Source organism: Lygodium microphyllum, chromosome 15 (genome assembly GCF_053477565.2).
Source record: "Lygodium microphyllum isolate KBCC chromosome 15, Lygodium_microphyllum_v1.1.10, whole genome shotgun sequence".
In the NCBI taxonomy this organism is placed as follows: domain Eukaryota; kingdom Viridiplantae; phylum Streptophyta; class Polypodiopsida; order Schizaeales; family Lygodiaceae; genus Lygodium; species Lygodium microphyllum.
In genome coordinates this window covers 56,172,195-56,195,988 of record NC_141149.1, presented here as the reverse complement: position 1 = coordinate 56,195,988, position 23,794 = coordinate 56,172,195, and the positions used below count along the sequence as shown (strand labels likewise).

General features: G+C 42.8%; 1 protein-coding gene across 1 annotated transcript in view; it reads right to left on the bottom strand.

Moving 5' to 3' along the window:
* Nucleotides 1-23,794, bottom strand: part of LOC148024557 (protein SEMI-ROLLED LEAF 2-like) — a 139,620-nt gene that overhangs the window by 5,693 nt on the left and 110,133 nt on the right. Inside the window, exon 15 of the mRNA XM_087694188.1 lies at nt 20,002-20,129. Within this exon, the coding sequence (XP_087550314.1) occupies nt 20,002-20,129 (128 nt within the window). The remainder of the gene's footprint in view (nt 1-20,001; nt 20,130-23,794) is intronic.

Sequence of the window (23,794 nt, the reverse complement as noted above, 5' to 3'; positions counted from 1 at the left end):
AGACCTTTAAGCCTAGCAATATGTCCCTAAACATTAGAGGCTGAATAAAAAAGAAAAGCATTCCGAATGGTCCAATTGTGCCAACAGTCCCAGTATCTAAGAAAGTGAAACAAGATCTTCATATGTGACTGTGCCGGTGTGGAGTATTTGGGCCGCACAAAAACCCAATCAAAGGGGCTTAGCGAGAAACCAACCACTGCTCGCTAAACCGCTGACAAGAATGACCAAATTTTCTTAGCCAGAGGGCAAGAAATAAATCGATGACGGGCCGATTCCACAATGGTGGTGCAAAAGAAACAATTGCCGTTGGAGATTCGACGCTTGGAAAGGGCTGAAGCAAGAGGAAGACCACCAATCATCACCCTCCAAGGAAGACCTTGCATTTGAAAGGTGTCTTGTTCAACCAGCCCTCTATCACGGTTACCTTCCACCATGACTGAGATTTACACAATCCCCATACAGTATTAGCTTTAGTAACCAGCCATTGATGATATTTAATCAGTAGATGATACACCTGGTTAGCTAAGGCCTTTTCCAAATTCAGCCGGCCTCCAAGGTCCCAGTCCTCCCAGGGACGATCCGGAGCAAGGGTAGGAAAGGGTTGTCTGCTCTAGAGCACCATCAAAGGTTGTCCCCACAAATCACGGTATCCACGAGGGATCCTGAAAAGCCTCCTAGCTGTACAAAACGATATCAACACATTGCGACTGGCAAGAGTGGCATCTGCAACTGAAGTCAAGCCCAAACATGCCATGCGGTTAAATTTTGGTTTGAGCTCATGTTTGCCTTCCCAAGAAAGTAATCGCGAGGCTACCAACAATTCCAATTGAAAAGAGTTAGTAGCTAAGCGGTCCTCCGCTGGATGCCACTAAGCCTTCTGGAGAACCAATTTCCAGGAACATACCAAATGAGCAAGCTCGGATGATGGACTAGAAAACCGAGAGTCTGCATTAAGAACATGCCACCAGGAGCTCCGAATTTGGGTATTACCATGCACAAGCCTGTGATCCTCAAAAAAATAGCGGGCTATAAAGACCCACGGGTGATGATCCAAGCACATGGCACAAAAAAGAGACCAACAGAGTGCCACCATATGAGTTTCGGCATCCAAAATAGCCTCACCACCCATGCGTTTGGGGGTACATGCATGCGACCAAGAAATCGATGAAATGCCTGCATACAAGGAGTCCTTCCATAACATGAAACGAATGTACTGAGTAAGAGCATTCAATGTAGTAGTAGTCCAAGGCAGCAATGGCAAGAAATATGTGAGCATTGGCGACATAATTGTCTGAGCCACTTTGAGGCGAACATGGAAGGGCCAAGCCTGTGACTTCCAATACAGAAACTTAGCTGCCAGTTTCTGTGAAATCCACTCTAGTAGTTGCTTTGGCCGAACATCAACACCCAAAGGGTACCCAAGATGCCTCACAATGGAACGACGGGGAACAACCATTCCCTGCCAGTCCAATGACTGCAAATCTGACTCCGTGCAACTGAGAATGACTGATTTCAAAGCATTGATATGAAAACCAGAAGCATGACCAAAGAGAGTCCAAACATCTAATGCTTTGCGAAGATTATCCTTGTCCGCAAGCAAAATCATAAAGCTGTCATCAGCCAAGGATTGACTAATGAAGTGTTGTCCAAAAGGAAGAGACAATCCAGCCAACTGAGTAGAAGCTGCCATATGAGATAACATCGAAAGAACCGGATGAGTCGCAAGGGCAAAAAAGAGAGGACTCAAAGGGCTCCGTTCCCATATGAGATAACATCGAAAGAACCGGATGAGTCGCAAGGGCAAAAAAGAGAGGACTCAAAGGGCAACCCTCTCTCAAAGAGCGTGTAAGGACAAATGGCTCGATAACACCACCATTTAGCATAACTCGCGAACAAGCCGCAGCACTAATGGTGTAGATCAAACGAGACATCCGAGTACCAAAGCCCATAGTAGACATAAGTTCTGCAATGAAAGACCAGTCTAAATAATCAAAAGCCTTTTCCAGGTCCAATTGAATCAATACCACCTCCTGATTAGAGTGCCTTGTATAGTCAATAGCCATTTGCACATTTAAAACATTGTGCAGAATGTTTCGGTCCTTAATGAAACCATATTGAAGAGGATGCACAATGGGAGGAAGATGCTTATGGAGCAGATTCACCATTACTTTGTAAAAGATTTTATACATAGAACACATCAAAGAAATTGGTCGCCAATGTTTCAACATAGACGGCGAAGGAACTTTTGGAAGTAGTTTGATAAGTCCTTTCCATGAGGAAGGCATGAACCCCGTCTCCCAAACCTACTAAAACATAGCCGTCAATGATTTCACCAGTCGGGTAGCAAAAACCTCAAAGAATTCATTGGTGAGACCATCCCAACCAGGACTTTTATCCTTGGGCAAGTGTAACAAAACATCCATAACCTCCGCCTCACAAATATCTGTCTCCAAAGTAGTTTGCATGTCATGTGGAACCTAATTGCGGACCAAATCATAGAAAACTGAGCGGGCATGAGTAATTTGGTCAGAAGCTGAAGGAGTAGAACCAAGAAGGTCTAGAAAATAATTCCTACACATATTCACAATAGTTTGAGGATCAATGACCATTTGACCTTCTGCATCCTGGAGTCTAGTTATATTCTCTCGAGTAGGAGATGGATAGAGAGCTCGAAAGAACTTATGAGTCCGACAAGCACTATCTTGCAAATTCTCAGTCAAATTTTGCAATTTGGCCTGTTGATAAGATTTCAACTGAAACTCTTTAATAAGATCAGCCAAACGCATAACCAATGGCAGCATAAATACATCATCTGAAGTCTCCACCAGTAGAGAACGAACCAAAGCCAGTAATTCCTCCGCTGCTTGTCGACGCCGCCGACAAAGAGAGGCATGATGGATCCCATACTGCCGAACAACCCATTCCACATTAGAGAGCAATCGTTCAAAAGAAGCATTGCCCTTAGAGGAGAAATCCAATAAAAATCTATCAATCAATTGCTGCATATAACCCTGAAAGATTGAATGCTTCAAATAAGACGAGTTGAAACGCAAAGAGAGTCTATCTAGAAATTGCTTAATAGGTGCAATGGGTTGTACAAGCATCTCAAGCTATAGCGGAAAATGGTCCGACAAGGCATATTGCTGCAACACTTTCATTTCCAGGACCTCAAGAAGAAAAGCATCATCCTACATAATGTACATACGGTCAAACCGCGACCATGTAGTTGTATACTGCACAGAATGAAAAGTAAACCCTGTAGAAGAAGGGTGTAGCCATGACCAAAGATCTTGCTTAAGTACGGCAAGAGCAAACGCATTCCACACACGGCTTTCATCAATCCAAAGGGTACCATAGTCATTATGTCGATCAAAAAGAAAACTTCTTCTTCTGAGGCTCCAAGAACTTCAGGAACTTCTTCCTAATCTCTGCCTTCTATGAGTAGGATAGACTCTTCTAACTGGCTTTCATACTCTTCTTCTGCATTATCACTTTCGTTCTCTTCAAGTTCTGTTTCTATCTTTGTGGGGGCTCTGTAGTAAGACAAGAACAAGCTCTCTGTTATATCCTCTGCTTCTGCTTCTATCTTTGTGTCTATCTTTGTCTCTGCTCATGTCTCTGTCTTTGTGACTACCATGTAATAGGGAGAACAGTACATCCATGCTTCTATCTCACTATCAGAGGTGATTTTAGAAGTCAATTCGGGTTCAAGCATGAGGTATTCTCCCATGGACAAAGACTTTTCTTCCTTCGGCAGTTGGCTTATAGTGTCCACTGTTAGGAACTGTGCCTCTGTTTTCTTGGGAAAGATCTATTTGACGGCCTCTTCCTCTCCTGATATACCATCTATTATTTCATTGGAGGAGTCTCCTGATGTGCCATTTGTTATTTCATTGGAGGAGTTTGTCTCTACTCGTGTCTTTGTCTCTGGCTCTGTCTTTGTGACTGCCATGTAACAGGGAGAACTGTACATCCATGCTTCTATCTCACTATCAAAGGTGATTTTAGAAATCAATTCGGGTTCAGGGAGGAGGTATTCTCCCATGGACAAAGACTTTGCTTCCTTCGATAGTTGACTTACAGTGTCCACTGTTAGGGACTATGCCTCTATTTTCTTGGGAAAGATCTGTTTGACAGCCTCTTCATCTCCTAATGTACCATTTGTTATTTCATTGGAGGAGCCTATTACGACTTTGATGGACATGGATCCATTGCCTTTTTACAATCCACACAACTTCAACACCACTTTGTTGGGTCCTTTGCTGAGGGTTAGGTTTCCTTTGAACCAGTCTATCCTTGCTCTTGCTTCAAAAAGCCAAGGTCTTCCCAACAGCAAAGGGTATGAGGTCCTGTAAAAATTTGGTTTGACCACTAGATATATCAGCCAATAGTCTCTTCTTGCAAGGGTTGTCTTTATGTATGGGAGGATGCCCAATGGTTTGATTCTGCTTTGATGTGCCAATCTGATAAGCCACTGCATAGGCTGCATTCCTTGCAAGCCTAGATCCTTCATTTTCACATCCATTATTATGTTTACTGATGAGCCTTTATCAATCAATGTGTCTGCAATAAAGCATCCTTCAATCCATACTACAATCTCTAGGGTTCCAAGATCCAAGAAGGTATTAGCCACATCTAGTTCCTTCGTGGGGTTCTAAGGCTCTGTTGGACTTGGTCGCCACGGAGAGAACAATTCTTAGGCCTCTTCTTCTTATCAATATGCTTTTGAATTTCTTTCGACGTCTAGCAGACAATAGCAACAATTGTCGGAATGTTAAGTTTGTTTTAAAAGTGTCTAGGTCTTTGACCAAATTGTATTCTTTGATAGGATCCACAGGCTTTTCCAATCGACTGGGGGATGGAGCCACACCCACTTTTATCTTCCCTTTTTCTTCTAGGAGTGGCAATATCTCCGCTTCTTCATGAGGAGGTACTTCAACATCCTCTATTTCCTAGATCTCTGGTCTTATCTCTGCAACTGTCTCTGCAGCTCTTTGTGGCTCTGTAGTGCTCTGTACTTCATTGTTATGGACTCCATTGTTCTCCTTTTTCCAAGAAAGATTGAACTTCACAATCTTGGCAGAAGGAACGTTCTCTTTTGGAACTATGGGTTCTCCTTTCTTTGCTCGCATTATTGCGGCAGCTTCCAATTCTACCAAATTGGAAGCAGGTTATTTGGTCTTCTGTTGGATATTATTAGTAGCTTTCATAGGAGCTGGACTTGGACAATCTTTTGCAGTGTGACCTTCTCCTTTGCATCAACTGCATAAGGGCTTGTAATCCACAATAGGGTTTCGATAGTTCAATGAGATATGACCCTTTTCTCCACATCTATAGCACTCCATCTCTGATCTCTGGCCACCTCCAGACTGTCGTCCTCTGTAACTCTGAGAGGGACTGAAATTAGGACCAAACTCCCTAGGCTTTGGTCCAATGCCCTATCTTGTCATTTTGGATTCCAGTAAGTTGAATATTGCGTCTTCATCTTTATTTCTTCTTTTGTGCATCTCTTTCAGAGAGCAAATATCCTCTATATGGTTCTTCCTCAAACAATAAGAACAGAAGGCTCCAGGAATGGTTGGTTTTCTGGTACATTTAGTAGCTAAACGTCTCGCTTGATGGCACTTTCTGTACCATGTATTAGAATGCATCACATCTCTCCCACTTCCCGCAAGAGTGGATATATTGATGGTATTCACCTTCAGCATCTATAGTTGTTCTGTAATCACATCCATAAGCTCTTTCTTAATACTTGCGACTAAGTTGGATAGGTAATCCTTCAAATTTTCACCTCCTAGAGTACTTGTAGTAGGGTTTTGGGAAGTTTCTATGATTACTCCATACACTGGTTGGGTTGATCCAGAGGGTCCTCTATTTTTCTTTTGATTCAGAGCTCCTGTTGAGACTTAGGGTTATTGATTCCAGTGGATAGGATTCCACTGTTGTTGAGTCGCCGTTGGAGGAATTGCTTGAGGCCACTATTGTTGTGGTTGAACCATCATTTGAGGCATTGTCATCTGCGGCCACTGTGGATTAGGTGCACTATACTGCGGCATTGTTTACATCTAGGGATAGGGGTAGGAAACTGTCCCTGGGACTGCATTTGGTGGGTATACCATTCCTGGAATGGAAGGAGGTAAGACTCCTCTTCTTGAGGTCATTGATAACCTTCCTTCAACTTCGTCATACAGTCTTACACCTTCCACTGCAGCTTGCAGATTGACTGGTTTTCTCAATTCCATAAACTTGCGAACTTCTAGTTCTAGCCCTCCGAGGAAAACTCCCTTCTGGATGCCTTCATCCAAATGATGGTTGGTCCATCTCTTTAGTATGGATTCCATTCGAGAGACATAATCTTATACTATTTCTCCAGAGGACTAACTAGGTTCATGAACTCCTCTCACATCTGCTCTTCAAAACCTCCACACCTGAATTGAGTAAGGAAGGCCAGGTCATCTCATGTGCCAAAAGTTCTTACTGCTTGTCTCTCATACCACTGAAATGCCGTATCTTTGAAAGTGGCAAGAAATATTGCTAACCAATGCTTGGGGGTTTTGGCATTGTTAGCCACACATACTACCATAAACTCTGTTACATGAAGATCAAGGTATTCATTGTACTCTCCGTGCAACTGAGAATAGTTGATTTGAAAGCATTGATATGAAGACCAGAAGCATGACCAAAGAGCATCCAAACATCTAATGCTTTGCGAAGATTGTCCTTGTTCGCACGCGAAATCATAAAGCTGTCATCAGCCAAAGATTGAGTAATGAAGTGCTGTCCAAAAGGAAGGGACAATCCAGCCAACTAAATAGAAGCTGTCATAGAAAATAACATCGAAAGAATCGAATGAGTCGCAAGGGCAAACAAGAGAGGACTCAAAGGGCAACCTTGTCTCACAGAGCGTGCAAGGACAAATGGCTCGGTAACACCACCATTTAGCATAACTCGCGAAGAAGCCACAGTACTAATGGTGTAGATCAAGAAGGACATCCGAGTACCAAAGCCCATAGTAGACATAAGTTCTGCAATGAAGGACCAGTCTAAATAATCAAAAGCCTTTTCCAAATCCAATTGAATCAATACCACTTGCTGATTAGAGTGCCTTGCATAGTCAATAGCCATTTACACATTTAAGATATTGTGCAGAATGTTTCGGCCCTTAATGAAACCATATTGAAGAGGATGCACAATGGCCGGAAGATGCTTATGGAGCCGATTCGCCATCACTTTGGAAAAGATTTTATACATCGAACCCATCAAAGAAATTGGTCTCCAATGTTTCAACATTGACGGCAAAGGGACTTTTGGAAGCAGTTTGATAAGACCTTTCCATGAGGAAGGCATGAACCTCGTTTCCCAAACCTACTGAAACATAGCCGTTAATGGTTTCACCAGTTGGGTAGCAGAAATCTCAAAGAATTCATTGGTGAGACCATCCCAACCAGGACTTTTATCCTTGGGCAGGTGTAATAGAACATCCATAACCTCTACCTCACAAATATCTGTCTCCAAAGTAGTTTGCATATAAAGTGAAACCTGATTGAGGACCAAATCATAGAAAACTGAACGTGCATAAGTAACTTGGTCAGAAGGGGAAGGAGAAGAACCAAGAAGATCTAGAAAATAATTCCTACATATATTCACTATAGTCTGGGGATCAATGACCATTTGACCTTCTGGATCCTAGAGTCTAGTCATACTTTCTCGAGCAGGAGATGCATGTAGAGCTCGAAAGAACTTATGAGTCTGACAAGCACTGTCTTGCAAATTCTCAGTCAAATTTTGCAATTTGGCCTGCTGATAAGATTTCAACTGAAACTCTTTAATCAGATCAGCCAAACGCATTGCCAATGACAGTAGGAATACATCATCTGGAGTGTCCCCCAGCAAAGAACGAACCAAAGCCAGTAAGTCCTCCGTTGCATGCCAACGCTGCCGACAAAGAGCGGCATGATGGATCCCATACTGCCGAGCAACCCACTGCACATTAGAGGGCAATCGTTCAAAAGAAGCACTGCCCTCAGCGGCGAAATCCAATAAAAATCTATCAATCAATTGCTGCATATAGCCCTGAAAGATTGAATGCTTCAAATAAGAGGAGTTGAAGCATAAAGGGAATCTATCCAGGAATCGCTTAAAAGGTGCAATGGGCTGTGCAAGTATCTCAAGGAATAGAGGGAAATGGTCCGACAAGGCATATTGCTGCAACACTTTCATTTCCAGCATCTCAGGAAGAAAATCATCATCCTGCATGATGTACATGCGGTCCAACCGCGACCATGTAGTTGCATACTGCGCAGAATGGAAAGTAAGCCTTGTAGAAGAAGGGTGTAGCCAAGACCAGAGATCTTGCTTAAGTACAGCAAGAGCAAAAGCATTCCACACACGACTTTCCGGAGCGCCCATCACCGAATGTTCTGATGTGGACTATGAAGAATCAACACACATATTAAAATCCCCCATCAAAAAACCCTGTCTGCCAAGTGACAAGGAGGTCTGCAAAGTATTCCAAAGATCCCGGCGGGATAACGGGTCATTCAGAGCATAGCGGCCCAGCAACCATAAGATCTCTCCTTCAAATAAAACTTCAATCACCACAAAACGGCCATGTACATCATTTTTAATAAGAACAGGCTGATATTTCTCATGTATAATCATAAGGACACCAGAATAATGCATGGCATGTGTCCCTACATAAAACAAGCGAAACCCATAACAATCCACAACTTTTCCTGCTTCACCGTGACTCTTGTACTCAACAGCACACAAGACATCCCACAGATTCTCATGCAATACAGTCCACATGGCATGTTGCTTATAGCGAGAACAAATGCCTCACACATTCCACGTGGCTATCTTCATGTGTATTCAAAAGAAAATCAGGAATGAGGCACAGCTTGCCTCGATTTAACCTTTTCTGCTAGAATGTCAAGAACTCCCTCATCCAAAAAATCAGCTAACACAGCAAAAGAGTTCTGATAGCCGGCTTTAGAGGTAGACGGAATATCCACTGTCTTGGGGATGGAGCCGGGATAACGACAATCCCATGGGGTAATCAAATTACCTCTAGTATCAAAAGCCAACTTAGTAGGTGGGCCCTTTGGACCGTCCGAATATACTTTTCTAGTAGACTGATTCCGAGGTGCAGAAGAAACCACAGGATGAGTAGGATGCTCTGAAGACAACATCTCTTTCCGGCACATATATGTACGCATGGAATCTTGTGAAGCATTAGGCCCAGTATCCACCACGCCAGCATCAAACCTTTTACCTTTTTTTGCACGTACATCCACCCAATCATTGCCACGGGAATCCAAACCCGAAACATGTTGTTTACCTTTATCCAAAACTTTAGGTGGCTGGGTGGCATCCTGCGACAGAGCATCACACACCATATCTTCCATGGGCAGCGCAACATGCTCAGCATCTAAAGTCTGTTGCTTCTCTGGGCATTCGGCCATAAAATGCCCCAATTTTCCACACGAAAAGCAATGTCCTGCAAAGTTGCCCCATTTCAAACGAAAGTACAAAGGATACATACCAGAGCAATTAAGACGTAGCCACGCAGGTATTTTCCAAGCATTGTCCCATAACATAAACAAACGGTTACGATTCATGGCCCTTAGGCTCGGGGGGACCAAAACAGTGCCCACAACGGCCATGGCATCCTTTAACAGTGGCCAATAGACAGCCGGACAATTTTCCACTTCAACCCACACAGGGCATTCACATTGAAGCAGGCGCTGAAAATCTACCATTGTGCACCATGGCACAACATGGACCAAACGGTGATCAAAGAACAATGGCACTTTAGAAAGGAGATCAGCACGGTGCTTCTCAAATTTCAACAGCACTGGGATCCTGCCAGTGAAGAATAGTATAATAGCACAGTCATAAAACACCGAAAAAGAGCGCAAAACATTTTTCGGGTCCGCCGTGGCTTCTAGCACATCTTCAATTCCAGAGTCAGAAAAAGCTTCATGATTATGTTGGACATAATCGCCAAGCAGAGTGTTGGTAAATTCCAGCAAATGCTCCCAGTCAACATCCTGAGAATCCACAGAATCAGAGACAACCTGAGCATAAGAACATTCCTGATGATCCATTGTCGCTTCCAAAGTATGCTTGGTGCGTTTGCACGCAGGCTGGAAATCAGAACCAAGGGGCATCTCCTTTGTGCAAGGAACCATATCAGGTCAGATGCAGAGCCAAGAGCTCCCGGGTAGTAGAAAAGAACGCAGGCCGCTCTCCTCTCTTTTTTTTTTTCGTAAAAGGCCGCTCTCCTCTCTCTCTCTCTCTCTCTCTCTCTCTCTCTCTCTCTCTCTCTCTCTCTCTCTCTCTCTCTCTCTCTCTCTCTCTCTCTCTCTCTTAATTACGAAAAAAAGTACAAGTTTACTTGATTACAAGATACATGATGACACTAAGCCATCATGTGAAAAGCTTCCACTACTAAAGAGTTACAAAGTCATGGCAAAGACACAGAGGAAATTGCCATATGCCAGGGACGTAAGTCCTCCCTAGAGAGCATGTCAGAATGCTGGAGAAGATCTAGTTGCCAATACAAGAGACCCTTAAGCCTAGCAATATGCCGCTGAAAATTATAGGCGGAATCAAAAAGAAAAGCATTCCGAATGGTCCAGTTATGCCAACAGCCCCAATATCGAAGAAAGTGAAACAGGAGCTTCATATGTGGCTGTGCCGGAGTGAGGTATTTGGGCTGCACAAAAACCTAATCAAAGGGGCGTAGCGAGAAACCAACCACCGCTCGCCAAACAGCTGACAAGATTGACCAGATTTTCTTAGCGATGGGGCAAGAAACAAATCAGTGACGGGCGGATTCCACACTAGTGGTGCAAAAGAAACAGTTGTCGTTGGAGATTCGTCGCTTGGAAAGAGCTGAAGCAAGCGGAAGACCACCAATCATCACCCTCCAAAGAAAGACCTTATATTTAAAGGGTGTCTTGTTCAACCAGCCCTCCATCACAGTTGCCCTCCACCATGACCGGGATTTACGCAATCCCCATAGAGTATTCGCTTTTGTAACCAACCATTGATGATCTTTAATCAGAAGATGATAGACTTGGTTAGCGGAAGCTTTGCCTAAATTCAGCCGGCCTTCAAAGTCCCAATCCTGCCAGGGATGATCCGAAGCAAGGGCAGGAAAGGGTTGTCTACTCTGAAGCACCATCAGAAATTGTTTCCATAAATGCCTATATCCACGAGGGATCCTGAAAAGCCTCCTAGCTGTACGAAATGATATTAGCACATTGCGACTGGCGAGGGTGGCATCCACGACTGAAGTTAAGCCCAAACGTGCCATCCGGTCGAATTGTGGTCGAAGCTCGTGTTTACCTTCCCATGAAAGTAACCGCGAGACTGCCAACACTTCCAATTGAAACAAATTAGTAGCTAAGCGATCCTCCGCTAGATGCCACTGAGCCTTCTGGAGGACCAGTTTCCAAGAACATGCCAAATGGGTAAGCAGCGATGAAGAAAAACTGGAGAACCAGAACATGCCACCAAGAACTCCGGATTTGGGTATTGCCATGCAGAAGCCCATGATCCTCAAGGAAATAACGGGCTATAACGACCCACGGATGATGATCTGAGCACATGGCGCGGAAAAGAGACCAACGGAGTGCCAGAATGTGAGTTTGGGCATCTAAAATAGCCCCTCCACCCATGCGTTTGGGGGTGCAAGCATGCGACCAAGAAATCCACGAAATACCTGCATGCAAGGAATCCTTTTTCCATAGCATGAAACGAATAGACTGAGTAAGAGCATTCAGAGTCCTAGTAGTCCAGGGCAGCAATGGCAAGAAATATGTGAGCATTGGCAACATAATTGTCTGGGCCACTTTGAGGCGAACATGGAAGGGCCAGGATTGAGACTTCCAATACAGAAACTTAGCCGCCAGTTTCTGAGAAATCCACTGCAGAAGCTGCTTTGGGGGAACATCAACACCCAAAGGATACCCAAGATGTCTGACAATGGAGCCAGGAGGAACAACCATACCCTACCAGTCTAATGACTACAAATCCGACTCCGTGCAGCTGAGAATGGCTGATTTCAACGCATTGATGCGAAGGGCGGACGCCTGACCAAAGAGGGCCCAAACATCCAATGCTTTGCGAAGGTTATCCTTGTCCGCGTGTGAACACACCCTTTACTTGTACCCTAACATATAAATACATTTTTATTCTTTGTGTACCGTGCAACACACTAGTACACTCGAACACAATTCTCTAAGCTCTTTGCTCTATCTCTACTCACTCCGAGCTCGCATTCTGGTCAGCACTCAAGAGCAACACATTCTTGTCTGTGGGTTACCTGGGCTAGTGTGAGGTCATCCTCTAGATAGACTTTTTTCCCTTTAAGAGCCTTCCTTTTGGAGAACAAGACTTGTCATGACTCCAAATCAGAAAATTTGAGGATGAGGGGTCTGTTGTCCTTAGTTGAGTCTTTACCTACCTACCATGCATGTTCCACCATGGAGGGGTCCTCTACTCCCATTTTCCCACATATGCCTTTGGCATCTTCTAGAGGACTATCTCCCTCTTTCCATCCAATAACCCGAACATGTAGAGCTTTAGCCTTCCTTCTCCTCTTCAACGGTTGCATTCACAAACTCTTCCTTCTTCATTGGGGTCCTCTTGGCTGCTTGGATCCATTTGGAGTTCTTCACCGTTTCAGCTTGTGCTGGTTTTACCATATTTGCCCATGTACTAAGCTCCTACATCATATTTTCAGCTCATTAATTTCAATTTGTACTTTCTCAAGCATGGTCTCCATGATCTTCCCTTCCTCCTTTTTAAGGAGGTCCAACTCTCCAAACATCAAAGAGAGAGAGAGAGAGATCCTGCCCTTTAGCTAGGAAAATCTAAACCCTCCTATCTAATATTTGGAGAGCTGTGATTGCCCAGTCGTTGTGTCCTTCTGGTTGGGTTTTTGTTAAGGCAAAATATCCCACTCCAGTGCTTTTACATATGAAGATCTTGTTTCACTTTCTAAGATTTTTGGGATATTGGCATACGAATGCATTTGTTTTCAACTACACCGTTGGTGTTGAAAGACATATTGCTAGGCTGAAAGGTATTTACTCTACATTGGCAGTTAGATCTCATTCAGCAAGTTGATATTCTCCCTAGGGAGGATTTGGCTCCTTGGCATACAACAATTTCTTCTGTTTCTTTGCAATGACTTTTTATACTCATTTTGTATTTTGACATGATATAATATAATTGCTGGGGGGGAAGAGAGAGAGAGAGATCTGCAGACACGACAACCTGTAGACTGAAGTGATTAATACAACTACTCATACACTTGTATCAAAGTGTACCATGCAAAGTGTAAAATGTGACATTTAGTGCAAAGTGTGCAAAGTGATGTACAATACAATGCCAATGTAGGGATAACAAGGGTGGATGAATGCAGCACTAAATGATGGGCTATGTGACTGGATGATGGGTTACTATACATGCCAAGGATACAACATGTGGGGCAATCCTACCTAAGTCAATCCAATCAAGATTCATGTGTATATTCTATCATACATCCCTAATGAGATGGTTTACCAATAGTATCTAGACTCGTATCTCACTGGTATTTGGTGATGCTCATATTGTTAATGGATCTCCATCAATTTTTTTCTAGAGCATGAAGTAGATAGGCTATACAACTCATGCAATGACTTTTGTGCCCATGGAAGGTGGCAAAAAATATGAAATCATGCTAATCATGATTATTTGGGCCACTTTCAATCACACATGCAAAGGCCAACCTTCAAATGTCCAATACATAAGCTCATCATGTATGCGGAAAGACATCCAATCGAGCAAGGATCAAGGATCCAAATCTACCCCTATGGGATAACCCAAGTGGCGAGCAATCTCACTTCGAAGAACCACACCCCTTGCCACCCAAGTTATTCAAGCCCCTCTCTGTACAATTGATCAAAGTAGATTTTTGTGCATTGATATATGGGCCCAAAGCAAGATCAAAAAGCCTCCAAGTCTCCATGGCCCTTTCAAGGTTGGATCTTTCAACCTTGAGGAACATACAAGAATCAATCGCAAGAGATTGACCCAAACTTTTATCTCCACTGGGAAGTGTCAATCCAACCACTTATCCAATAAAGAGAGTAAAAAAAGCAGTGGATCCATGAATGTGTCACCAAAGCAAACTGTAAGGGACTAAGACGGCATCCCTAGCAAAGCGAGCGAGGAAGCCCAATCTCCTCAACCACTCCCTCATTATTACCTGAGACATGCTAGACACGGTCGATTTAATGCAAAAATCCCTGATTCCTTTGGGTAGGGGCAGCCCATAAACATTTTTTTCCACTTCTTGCCCATGAAAGGGTACAGGACGATAAGAAATGATAGGCAACAATGCATCCCAAAACTTCTTATTATATTGCTCCAAATTCTTACATTCCTTAGCATCCAGTGTTCATGATGTCCACCTCAAAGGTACTTGTCAACCAATTCGATGCAAACATTTGCTTGAATTGTACCCATGTTGACGGTGCTCTACCATGCATCAAAAGAGTGGACCACCATTGCAATGCATTCCCCTTCAAGAAAGTGGCTGCCTTTTGAATCTTCGAGGATTCAATGAAGTTTCCTCGTGAATAGGTTGCATCAAACTTCACTGCTTTTTCACCCTCATCATAGTCTTTTGCTACCCCTTTGGGTGTCAAGTTGTCATATACTTGCTATTGCAAAAAGGGTACATTCGCTGAATTTACATCAAAACCAATACCAAACAAAGCATTTACATGACCAACATTCATTTCTTGAGCCCTATAAGTATTTGGGGGTGCAGATGCATTACCAACCATACTATTTTGTGCCCCAGGCATCAAGCCAATGCTGCCATACATAGGATTTTGCATATTTTCAGCCATATCCGAATACATTGGGCCTTGCACACCATGCATTGCTGTTGCACACCATTTACGCCATACATTTCCATACGTGGTCCCTATCCCAACCATAGCATAAAAAATCATGCTATCGCCAAAGTATCCCGGTTGCCCCAACATAGCGTACATGCCTGGCTGTCCAAAATCCATTGGGCACCTCCATGATGGCCTTGCATTTGCATTCCTTGGAAGCTTCAAATGAAGGTTCTGGCATTTCCTTCAATGCACCTTGCTGTCCCAAAAGTATAGAAGATGACTTCTTCTTACCCTTGCTATCCTTCAAAGCATTCAAAAATTGCATGAACTAAGGATCCTTTGCCAATTCAGCAAAGAGATTCGCTAATGTCCTCATCTGATTCTTGAATTGGTCATCAAAGTCCTTTTCACTTTGCTGATCTTCAATCTCATTATGCCTTGAAGGCCCTACCTCTTACCCAACAACAACATTTTCAGCTTGCTATCCACGGTCTCAGCCTTGTCCAAGATTAAGCACTACATTTCCTTCTTCCCCATGTGAGTGTCCAAGGTAAAGACTAGGGACAGCATGTTATCCAAGACAAGCGCGCTGAGGTAAAATTATTATAACTTTTGATAGGCTGCTCCAAATGGGACGTGCTGCATGTCAAAACGGAGTTTATGATGTGTACTTTAAGCCCATGTAGGAAGCACATTGCTGAGATTTGGGCAAGTATAAAATTGTTCTAAAATAGTGTGCAACCTGCAAGCACGGTATGGTCAAAAGGGGACATAACTGGCTAGTTCGTTGGGCATCTTGGAGGTGAGAAAATACATTGACAATAGTGGCTAGGTGCCAAGAGACTTCTTCCAAGAATAGACCTTGCCATTTGATGATATACTCCTTGATGGATCGAGATCTTAAGTGCTTATCTCGTTGCCCGATGATTACCTCAAGGATATATTGAATGATACCTTCTTCGTCTATGGGTGGAAGTTCTTCCACATAGTCTACTAAGGTGCCAATGAAGGGCTTCAGCTAGCTAACATAAAACACATTGTAAATCTTGGTGGTAGAGGAAAGCTCTAATAACTCTCCAAAGAATCCAATAGGGGCCATAGAAACTGTGGGCCAACTTATTATCGTTGCCGCCTTTGAGAGTGGAGTAATGAGACTTATGCACTTTCAAGAGGACCAGCTCCCCTTCTTGGAATTCCAAATGCCTTCTTTTCTCATCAGCATAGAGTTTCTTGTGAGTTTGTGCCTTTTGAAGATTCACTTTGCATTGCTGAAGTAGGGCCTGTATGCGATCTAACTCGGCTTTGCTCTAAGGGTTGATCTTATCATTGAATCAGATGGTAGGGAGGAGAACCTTATACCCATACAATGCCTCAAAAGGGGAAAACTGAATGCAAGACATATTGCTGTAATTTCTTAGCTGAGAGCAAAAATCAGCACTAGGACAAAGCTTTGGCTTGCAATCAAGTGCCTCGAGCCCACCAAATCAAGGGATTGAGTGAAATTCTTGGCAATGGAACCATGAAACCAGCCTTCCTCCTCGGATAGGTGGTAAAACCTGATCAAGCACTTAATTACAACAATTAATAACTGAGAATAAAATAAAACACACACATTATCCTAACAATCTTGGACAATAGACACCCGATTGGCTCCAAAGCTGACATCCTTTTCGGTATTTCTTCATCTTTAATTGCTAATGGACATTGTATAAGTTGAGATTCCACAATCTCCTTTACTAATCCAAAAGCCCCTTGCTATACATACAATTAACAAGAAAGTTCAGCCAATTACCCCTTAATTTTCACCCAAGAATCACACAAATGGAACCACTAACCAGCCAAATGCTGCCCCAATTTACATTGAATGACATGGCATTTGAAATACCTGTCGATTCCATGAATTTCATGTGTTGATTTCAATGTACAATGCCTATTCCTGTTGACAGGGGTCCCATGGTGGCTGTCAAACCTAAATTTTTGCAGAATTTAGGGTTTACAATAGAAATCCTCATATTGTCCACCAAGTTTGGCTAAGATCTGCTGAGAAATGGCTGAGAAATGTTGAGTTCTTTTGAGAAATTACTGCAAAAGGTGAGAGAAATCCAAGATGAGAGAGAAATCTGATTTTCTTCGCAAGAAAACCCTAAAATATACCTACTCTAGCTTGCATTTAATGCAGTAACCTACTAGCAAGCCGCCTCCAAACTGTTGTCACTTGATCAGCAATGCTATTGTCAGCCCTTGGAAGGTGTCTCCCTACTATCCCTTGCCTACTAAGCCCCTAGATGGTTGGTTTCTGCGACAAATTGTTGTTCTCTAATCAATAAATGGACCAGCAACTCCCACTCTCTCTCTCTCCCAGGCTGTAAACTAATTGAACAGCTGAAAACCAACCCCCAAAAACGTTTGATCAATATGCATGGGCAATTTTGCCAAGTGGCAGTCTTCTAAACCCATTTTTCAGCATTATCCAACCATTTAATTAATTTCCAGAATTAAATCATCCTGAAAATGAATGTCAACCCTTCTAACCCTGCCCAAAATTAAATGTGCCCGTCCATGATTAAATTGGCTAGGCCATTTGCAACTTGGAGTGATCTCCAACCTCTGTCGACCCTTAGATTGGCATTAATTAATTAATTGATTAATGCTAGTCTCTAGTGTCACCATTGATACTTATTGGCCAACAACTGTGCTAGGGTCAAAACTAACACCAATTGACCCCCAAAGCCTAGTTGGCATAACTTATCACAACTTTTGCCTTTGACACCCACTGGACCCTCAGGGTCCTTGGCATGTTACCAAAAATAACTGCTATGTGTATCACATGTGCTAAACAACCTTGCACATTTGATTAGTCACTTAATCAAATGTTATCGGCAAGATTAAAGCATCTTAAAATTTCACATACCTGTGACATCAACCCTTAATGGACTGCAAAAATCAGCCCAACGTAAAGGCTATGGACATGTTTGACACTTTGTTGCCTTTATTTCAGCAAAGTGCAGCTGATTTTGGTCAATTTCAACAATCCATTGAGGATTTACAGCAACAAAATCAACATGAAACACATGTTGAGTAGCAACCTGATTTTCAGCCCATTGTTCAACGCATTGCTGGTCATGAAGTGGCCGATGAGAGGGCTGCTATTTGGAAAGCTAAAACAGTCCTTAGATGGCTGTTAGATACATTGTGGGAAAACAAGCAACCCATTCCTCTTCCCGGTAGAACTAGAGCAGGCACTCACCATGCACAAGGTAACTTGGTTGCACAAACACTTGTAGCTACTGCACGCAATAAAGAACCTATTTCTTTGCAAGATGCTTTACAAAACAAACATTGGATGGCAGCTAACTATTAAGGTTAACCTCTATTGATAAAAATGGCACATGGCAATTATGTGACTTGCTTTTGTTGGCAAGTGTGCTATAGGCACTAAGTGGGTTTACAAATTAAAACGCAAATCTGATGGTAGCATTAATTGCTACAAGGCACATCTTATTGCCAAAGGGTAAGCCCAACAGCTTGAGATTGACTATGATAAGATGTTTGCACCCACTTCACATATGATCACCATTCATAGTGACATTGTTTTGGTTGGTCATTATGATTGGCATGTGCATCAGTTGGATGTAAAGACTACTTTTCTGAATCGTGATCTTCATGAGGAGATTTATGTCACTCAACCAACTGGCTTTGTTCAAAAAGGGTCAGAAAGCAAAGTGTGCCATTTGCATAAGGCTCTCTATGGTTTAAAGCAAGCACTTGGGGCATGGTATGAGAAGATACATGCATACTTGATTGCTCTTGGCTTCAGTAATTCAAGCACTGAAAGGACACTTTAATCCACAAAGATAGGAAGAGCCTCTTGGTTTTCATTCTTTATGTGGATGACATGTTGACTAGACCTCATGAGACACATATTTCAGCCTTAAAAGCTGAATTGCAGCATGCATTTGATCTAACCATGTGGAGAGCAACCACTTTGATACATGGATGAGGCCAATCGGTCATGATGTATGAGGTGGGAAGAAACTATTCCTTTGATTGACATGGAAAGTTGATTGATGGAGACAATTTGTGTCATGCGTTGTGTGTGTGGTCCATATGAGACGATTGATTATGTGACTATCAGCAAGTGGTTTGATGCATGAAGGTGGCCAAATGGTATTGCCAAAATGGTTGAGTGGTACTTAGCAATGATTGAGTGGTCAAGTACTATTGGTAGAATAGTCAGATCACTATGACCTGCATTGCTGTCCATGTTGATCTCCTAGCATGTCATCCACCATGCCTGTCCCATTGCCTACCCAACAAAAATGAATGTGTATATGGGTGGTGCCTAGGTGCATTACATTCTCCCCTACTAAAATTGTGTCTGTCTATAGTTGCATAGCCTCCTGGCATATCTGAAGAAACATAAAGAGTCATCACCAAACTCAAACTCAACCATACTACTTCATGCATGGTTTGACCCTTAAACTTAAGCACATACTAAAGCTCCTTCCTCCATGTCCCTTCTTGCACCAACAACACTTGTTCTAGCACCAACAACTCTAACAACCGTCCACATCCACATAGGAAAATTCCTTCCTGGCATGAAGGTAAAAAGTGCCTGTGTGTAAGAGACTGTTCACAGCAGAAACTCCAATAGGGACACAGTATGATTTTCCAAACATCTTTGATAGCATGTAAAGCAAGTTCAACAGCTAAATATTGTTAAGAGAAACAAACCAGAATTTTTTTCATAAGAAAAAACTACAGACAACATTATTCAAAACATTGCCTTAACTTAGCACCCGACCAAGTTCCACAACAATTGAGGAAGCTCAAAGCAAGCAAATCAATGTAATCTACTCTTTGATTTTTTTTTTGTTTAGCTAAATTCCCAGCCTCCCCAAACCAAATACTTAAGCCTTGTTTGGAGCAGGGTAGGAAGGGAGAGGTCAAAATATAAAAGCTAGCCATGTTGTTCCACATATGGTTTAAAAGCCCTGCTAAACCAAAACAGAAAACAGGCATGAATGCATAGACACAGACGTAACTAGTCATGCGGGCATGCTGGACATTTGAGATTATATGAATGTATAGTTACCAGGCCCTTGACCAGGTAGTCCTTTGTATGAGAAGTGATTCCAGGCACATTGTACACTTTTGATGCAAAGTTAAGCATAGCAGTAGACAGTATGAATAAAGACCGTTGTTTGGATGGTGATAAACTACCTGCAGAAAATGACAACTAGAACCAAGTCATTCATTTAATGAAAGCATGGTATAGGGCTAATACAGTTCTAAATTGCAGTCATTGGCGCTTATCGGTACATCACTATAAAGCTGTAGATGTTCCAGACCAAAACATTGGAGACACACATGTACACACACGCGCATGCACATATGCACGCACACATCCACCCATGCAAAGCACACCCCCTTTGTTAAAAGGCACTGTTCACCCACTATTTATTAATTAATGCAATGCATTAGTGTGGCCCACAATGCTGAGTCAGCATCTCAAGTATGTGAAAATATTGAATTGACAACTGTAAATTTGTTGTAGTTCCTATCTAGGCAGATGGTCCAAAGGGCTAGAAATATAAAACATGCAAGAAATGGTGAGTAGTCTGTCAGAGCAGACTGCATTTTCCATAATCCAGAGTGGCTTGGAGAAGCCACAGAAAGGTAAGTGTGGTTCTAAACACCTACACACACCAACTGCACCCACATCCAGGAACCCCAGCCACATAAATAGTTGTTGTTGAGATTCAGCAATCACACTCACTAAACAGCCACTTTGTATGGAGCTTCAGGGCGAAGGACATGCAGGCTAACTTATCCCATATGCACAATGGTGCCTACTGCAGTTTCCTACTTTCCTATAAAGCATTGTACTTGCTTCCTTTCTTAATGCAATGATAGTACTCTTTTCTTATCAGTGAAGTGTCAATGTCATTGTCCACATACACAAGATTGTGTTTATGAGTCCAAGTCTCAATCTTGGAACCTAATTCACTTGTGTAACAAACAGTGTCTTTGTCTTCTCCATCATGAGTCCACACTTCTCATTTCATCCTCCATAGCTTCCGGTTTTGCCATGCTCTAAATCCCGCATTTGTCACATGGTATCAGAGCCCAGTTGGGCATGGCATTGCTTCTCTAGCCTCTCTTGATTCCTTTCAACCTCAGTCTAGCTCAATGTCAGCTCATGACTTCATCTCCCAACTCTACTCTCACTGAAGCTTCCATGGCAGCCATAGCCAGCAGCACCCTGTCAGATTGAGCTGCTTATATCTCACTCCACAGGTCAAATCTCTTGGAGTTTCCTTCTGGAAAAGTATTCCCCAACTCACAAAGCTTCCCTGTATCACATCAATCCAGGACATTGGACCATCTGGAGCTCAGCATTGTGAAAATCCTCAATCTCTACTCTGTGTCTGCCATAGCCAGACAGGACCTACCTTACTTGGAGCTTCCATAACTCTTCAACCAGGCCATTTCAGCCCACGATTTCTTCTAGGGAGTTATTCCTCTGCTCAAGGCGCTTCATCCTGGCACGAGAATGGACGACATTACTGCGCCCTGACCCCAGCATTGCGGAAATCACGCAAACCTGTCCTGAACTGCGCCGAATCTGTTCGACGTGTCTGCGTGCTTCATACAAGCCACAATCTTGACGATTATGATAGGGCTTTGATAGCCCATGAAGTCAGCTTCCTAGGCATGTAAAAATTTTTGAAAATGATCAAGTGTAGCTCCTGCAATCTGAGAAAAACCAGGCCCCTGTCTCAGAAACCCTAATTCCACCATAGCCAAAACTTCAAAATTCTGACATTTTTCACTGTTTCTCTCACTGAAGTTATCAACAGTGATTTTAATCACTAAGCAATACTCTCTGAAGTTCATTAAAGTACTGTCACTCAGATTTGAAGGTATCAGCATCAAATCAAGAAGGGGAAGATTAGACTTGAATTTAAAAAGAGTAAAGGACCTTGCAGATTGGGTGTTCATTGACACTCAGTTAGTTCTTTTTAGCACTTGTGTCTCTCAACCAATTCTGTTGCTCAAATCTAATAAGTCTGAAGTTGATTTGCTACTGTTCCCGTAAGTCTAACATGGGCAAAGACTCTCCAAATGCTCAATTCAAAGGAGTCGGGTTCCACACTTGGCAAACCCGCATCAAGCTCATCCTGATGAAGAAGGGTCTCTGGGCCATCACAAATGGCAAAGAGAAGAAACCTCGGGACGCGGACCTTGCAACTACTTGGCAAAAGAATGATAACAGAGCACAGGCCATTATCAAACTAGAGCTAGACGACAGTTATATCCATCATGTGGATAACTGTGAGACCTCACAGGATACATGGAAAAGACTTGACACCCTGTTCGGTGCACAATCTAAATCATCAAAGTATGGTCTCCTGATTGAGTTCTTCACGCTTGAAATGAAGTCCAGCACATCACTTGCCACACATCTTAATTACATGGAAGGACTCCTAACCCAACTTGCAGAAATCAACATTAAAATGGATGAAGATGTTTGCATCGGTGTTCTACTTAAGAGTTTGCCTCCTGAATATAATAATGTATCAACAACTTTAATCAACATGCCAAATCCTGAACTTGTTGATATCCAGGCATCACTGTTAGAAGAGGAAAAAAAGCTAAAAACTAAGGAAGAACCAAGTACCTCTAGAGATGAGCATGCACTATATGTTGGCAACAGGTACAAAGGCAAGAAGGATCAGCTCTTCTGTGACTTCTGCAAAAGGACTGGACACACCGAGAAGTTCTGCCACGCAAGAAAGAGATCCCAAAAGGCCTATCTAGTCGCAGTCAAAGAAGAAGAAGAAAATGGAGCAAAGGAAGAAGAAGATGAAGATGAAGACCACCAGGATCGGAAGGACAAGACTCATCAGTCCTTGTACTCTCATAATTCTGATAGACTGTTTTAAAAGCCTTGTATTTCCTTGCCCTAATGCTTCCTGCCATAAGCTTTGTAAACTCCTTATGTAACTTGGCATTACAGTCCCTGTACACTTTGTGAGGCCCCTGTTACAGCCTCTGGATGTCCACCATGTTTATGGTACCCACACTTAGCCTTTTCTGCGATAGCCTCTGGTGTTTTGCCATGTTTGTGGTATGCCCACACTTCGCAGGTGGTTCTCATTACAGCCTCTACACACTTTGTGCCTTTCTAGTTGTGATTGAGGAGGGGTGTTGAGATTCAGCAATCACACTCACTAAACAGCCACTTTGTATGGAGCTTCAGAGCGAAGGACATGCAGGCTAACTTATCCCATATGCACAATGGTGCCTACTGCAGTTTCCTACTTTCCTATAAAGCATTGTACTTGCTTCCTTTCTTAATGCAATGATAGTACTCTTTTCTTATCAGTGAAGTGTCAATGTCATTGTCCACATACACAAGATTGTGTTTATGAGTCCAAGTCTCAATCTTGGAACCTAATTCACTTGTGTAACAAACAGTGTCTTTGTCTTCTCCATCATGAGTCCACACTTCTCATTTCATCCTCCATAGCTTCCGGTTTTGCCATGCTCTAGATCCCGCATTTGTCACAGTTGTCTCATTTGCAAACTCGATGTCAAGCAGCTCATTAAACCCTGGGTGTGCAGCCTAATCCCTCTAGTACATGTAGATTTGTTTGTCAAGAAGACGTCCATAGCCTTTGCTACAAATAAAAAGGAAAGGGGCAAGTGGACAACCCTGTCTCACTGATCTCTGGATGCTAAACCTCTCTCCTCTAGCCCCACTAACAAGGACATGTCTATGTGTTAATGAATAAAGATATGCAACTCCTCTGACCCACTACTGTGAAAGTCCCATCCTCACAATACTACCTTCTAAGAGCTCCCAATCTACTCAATCATAT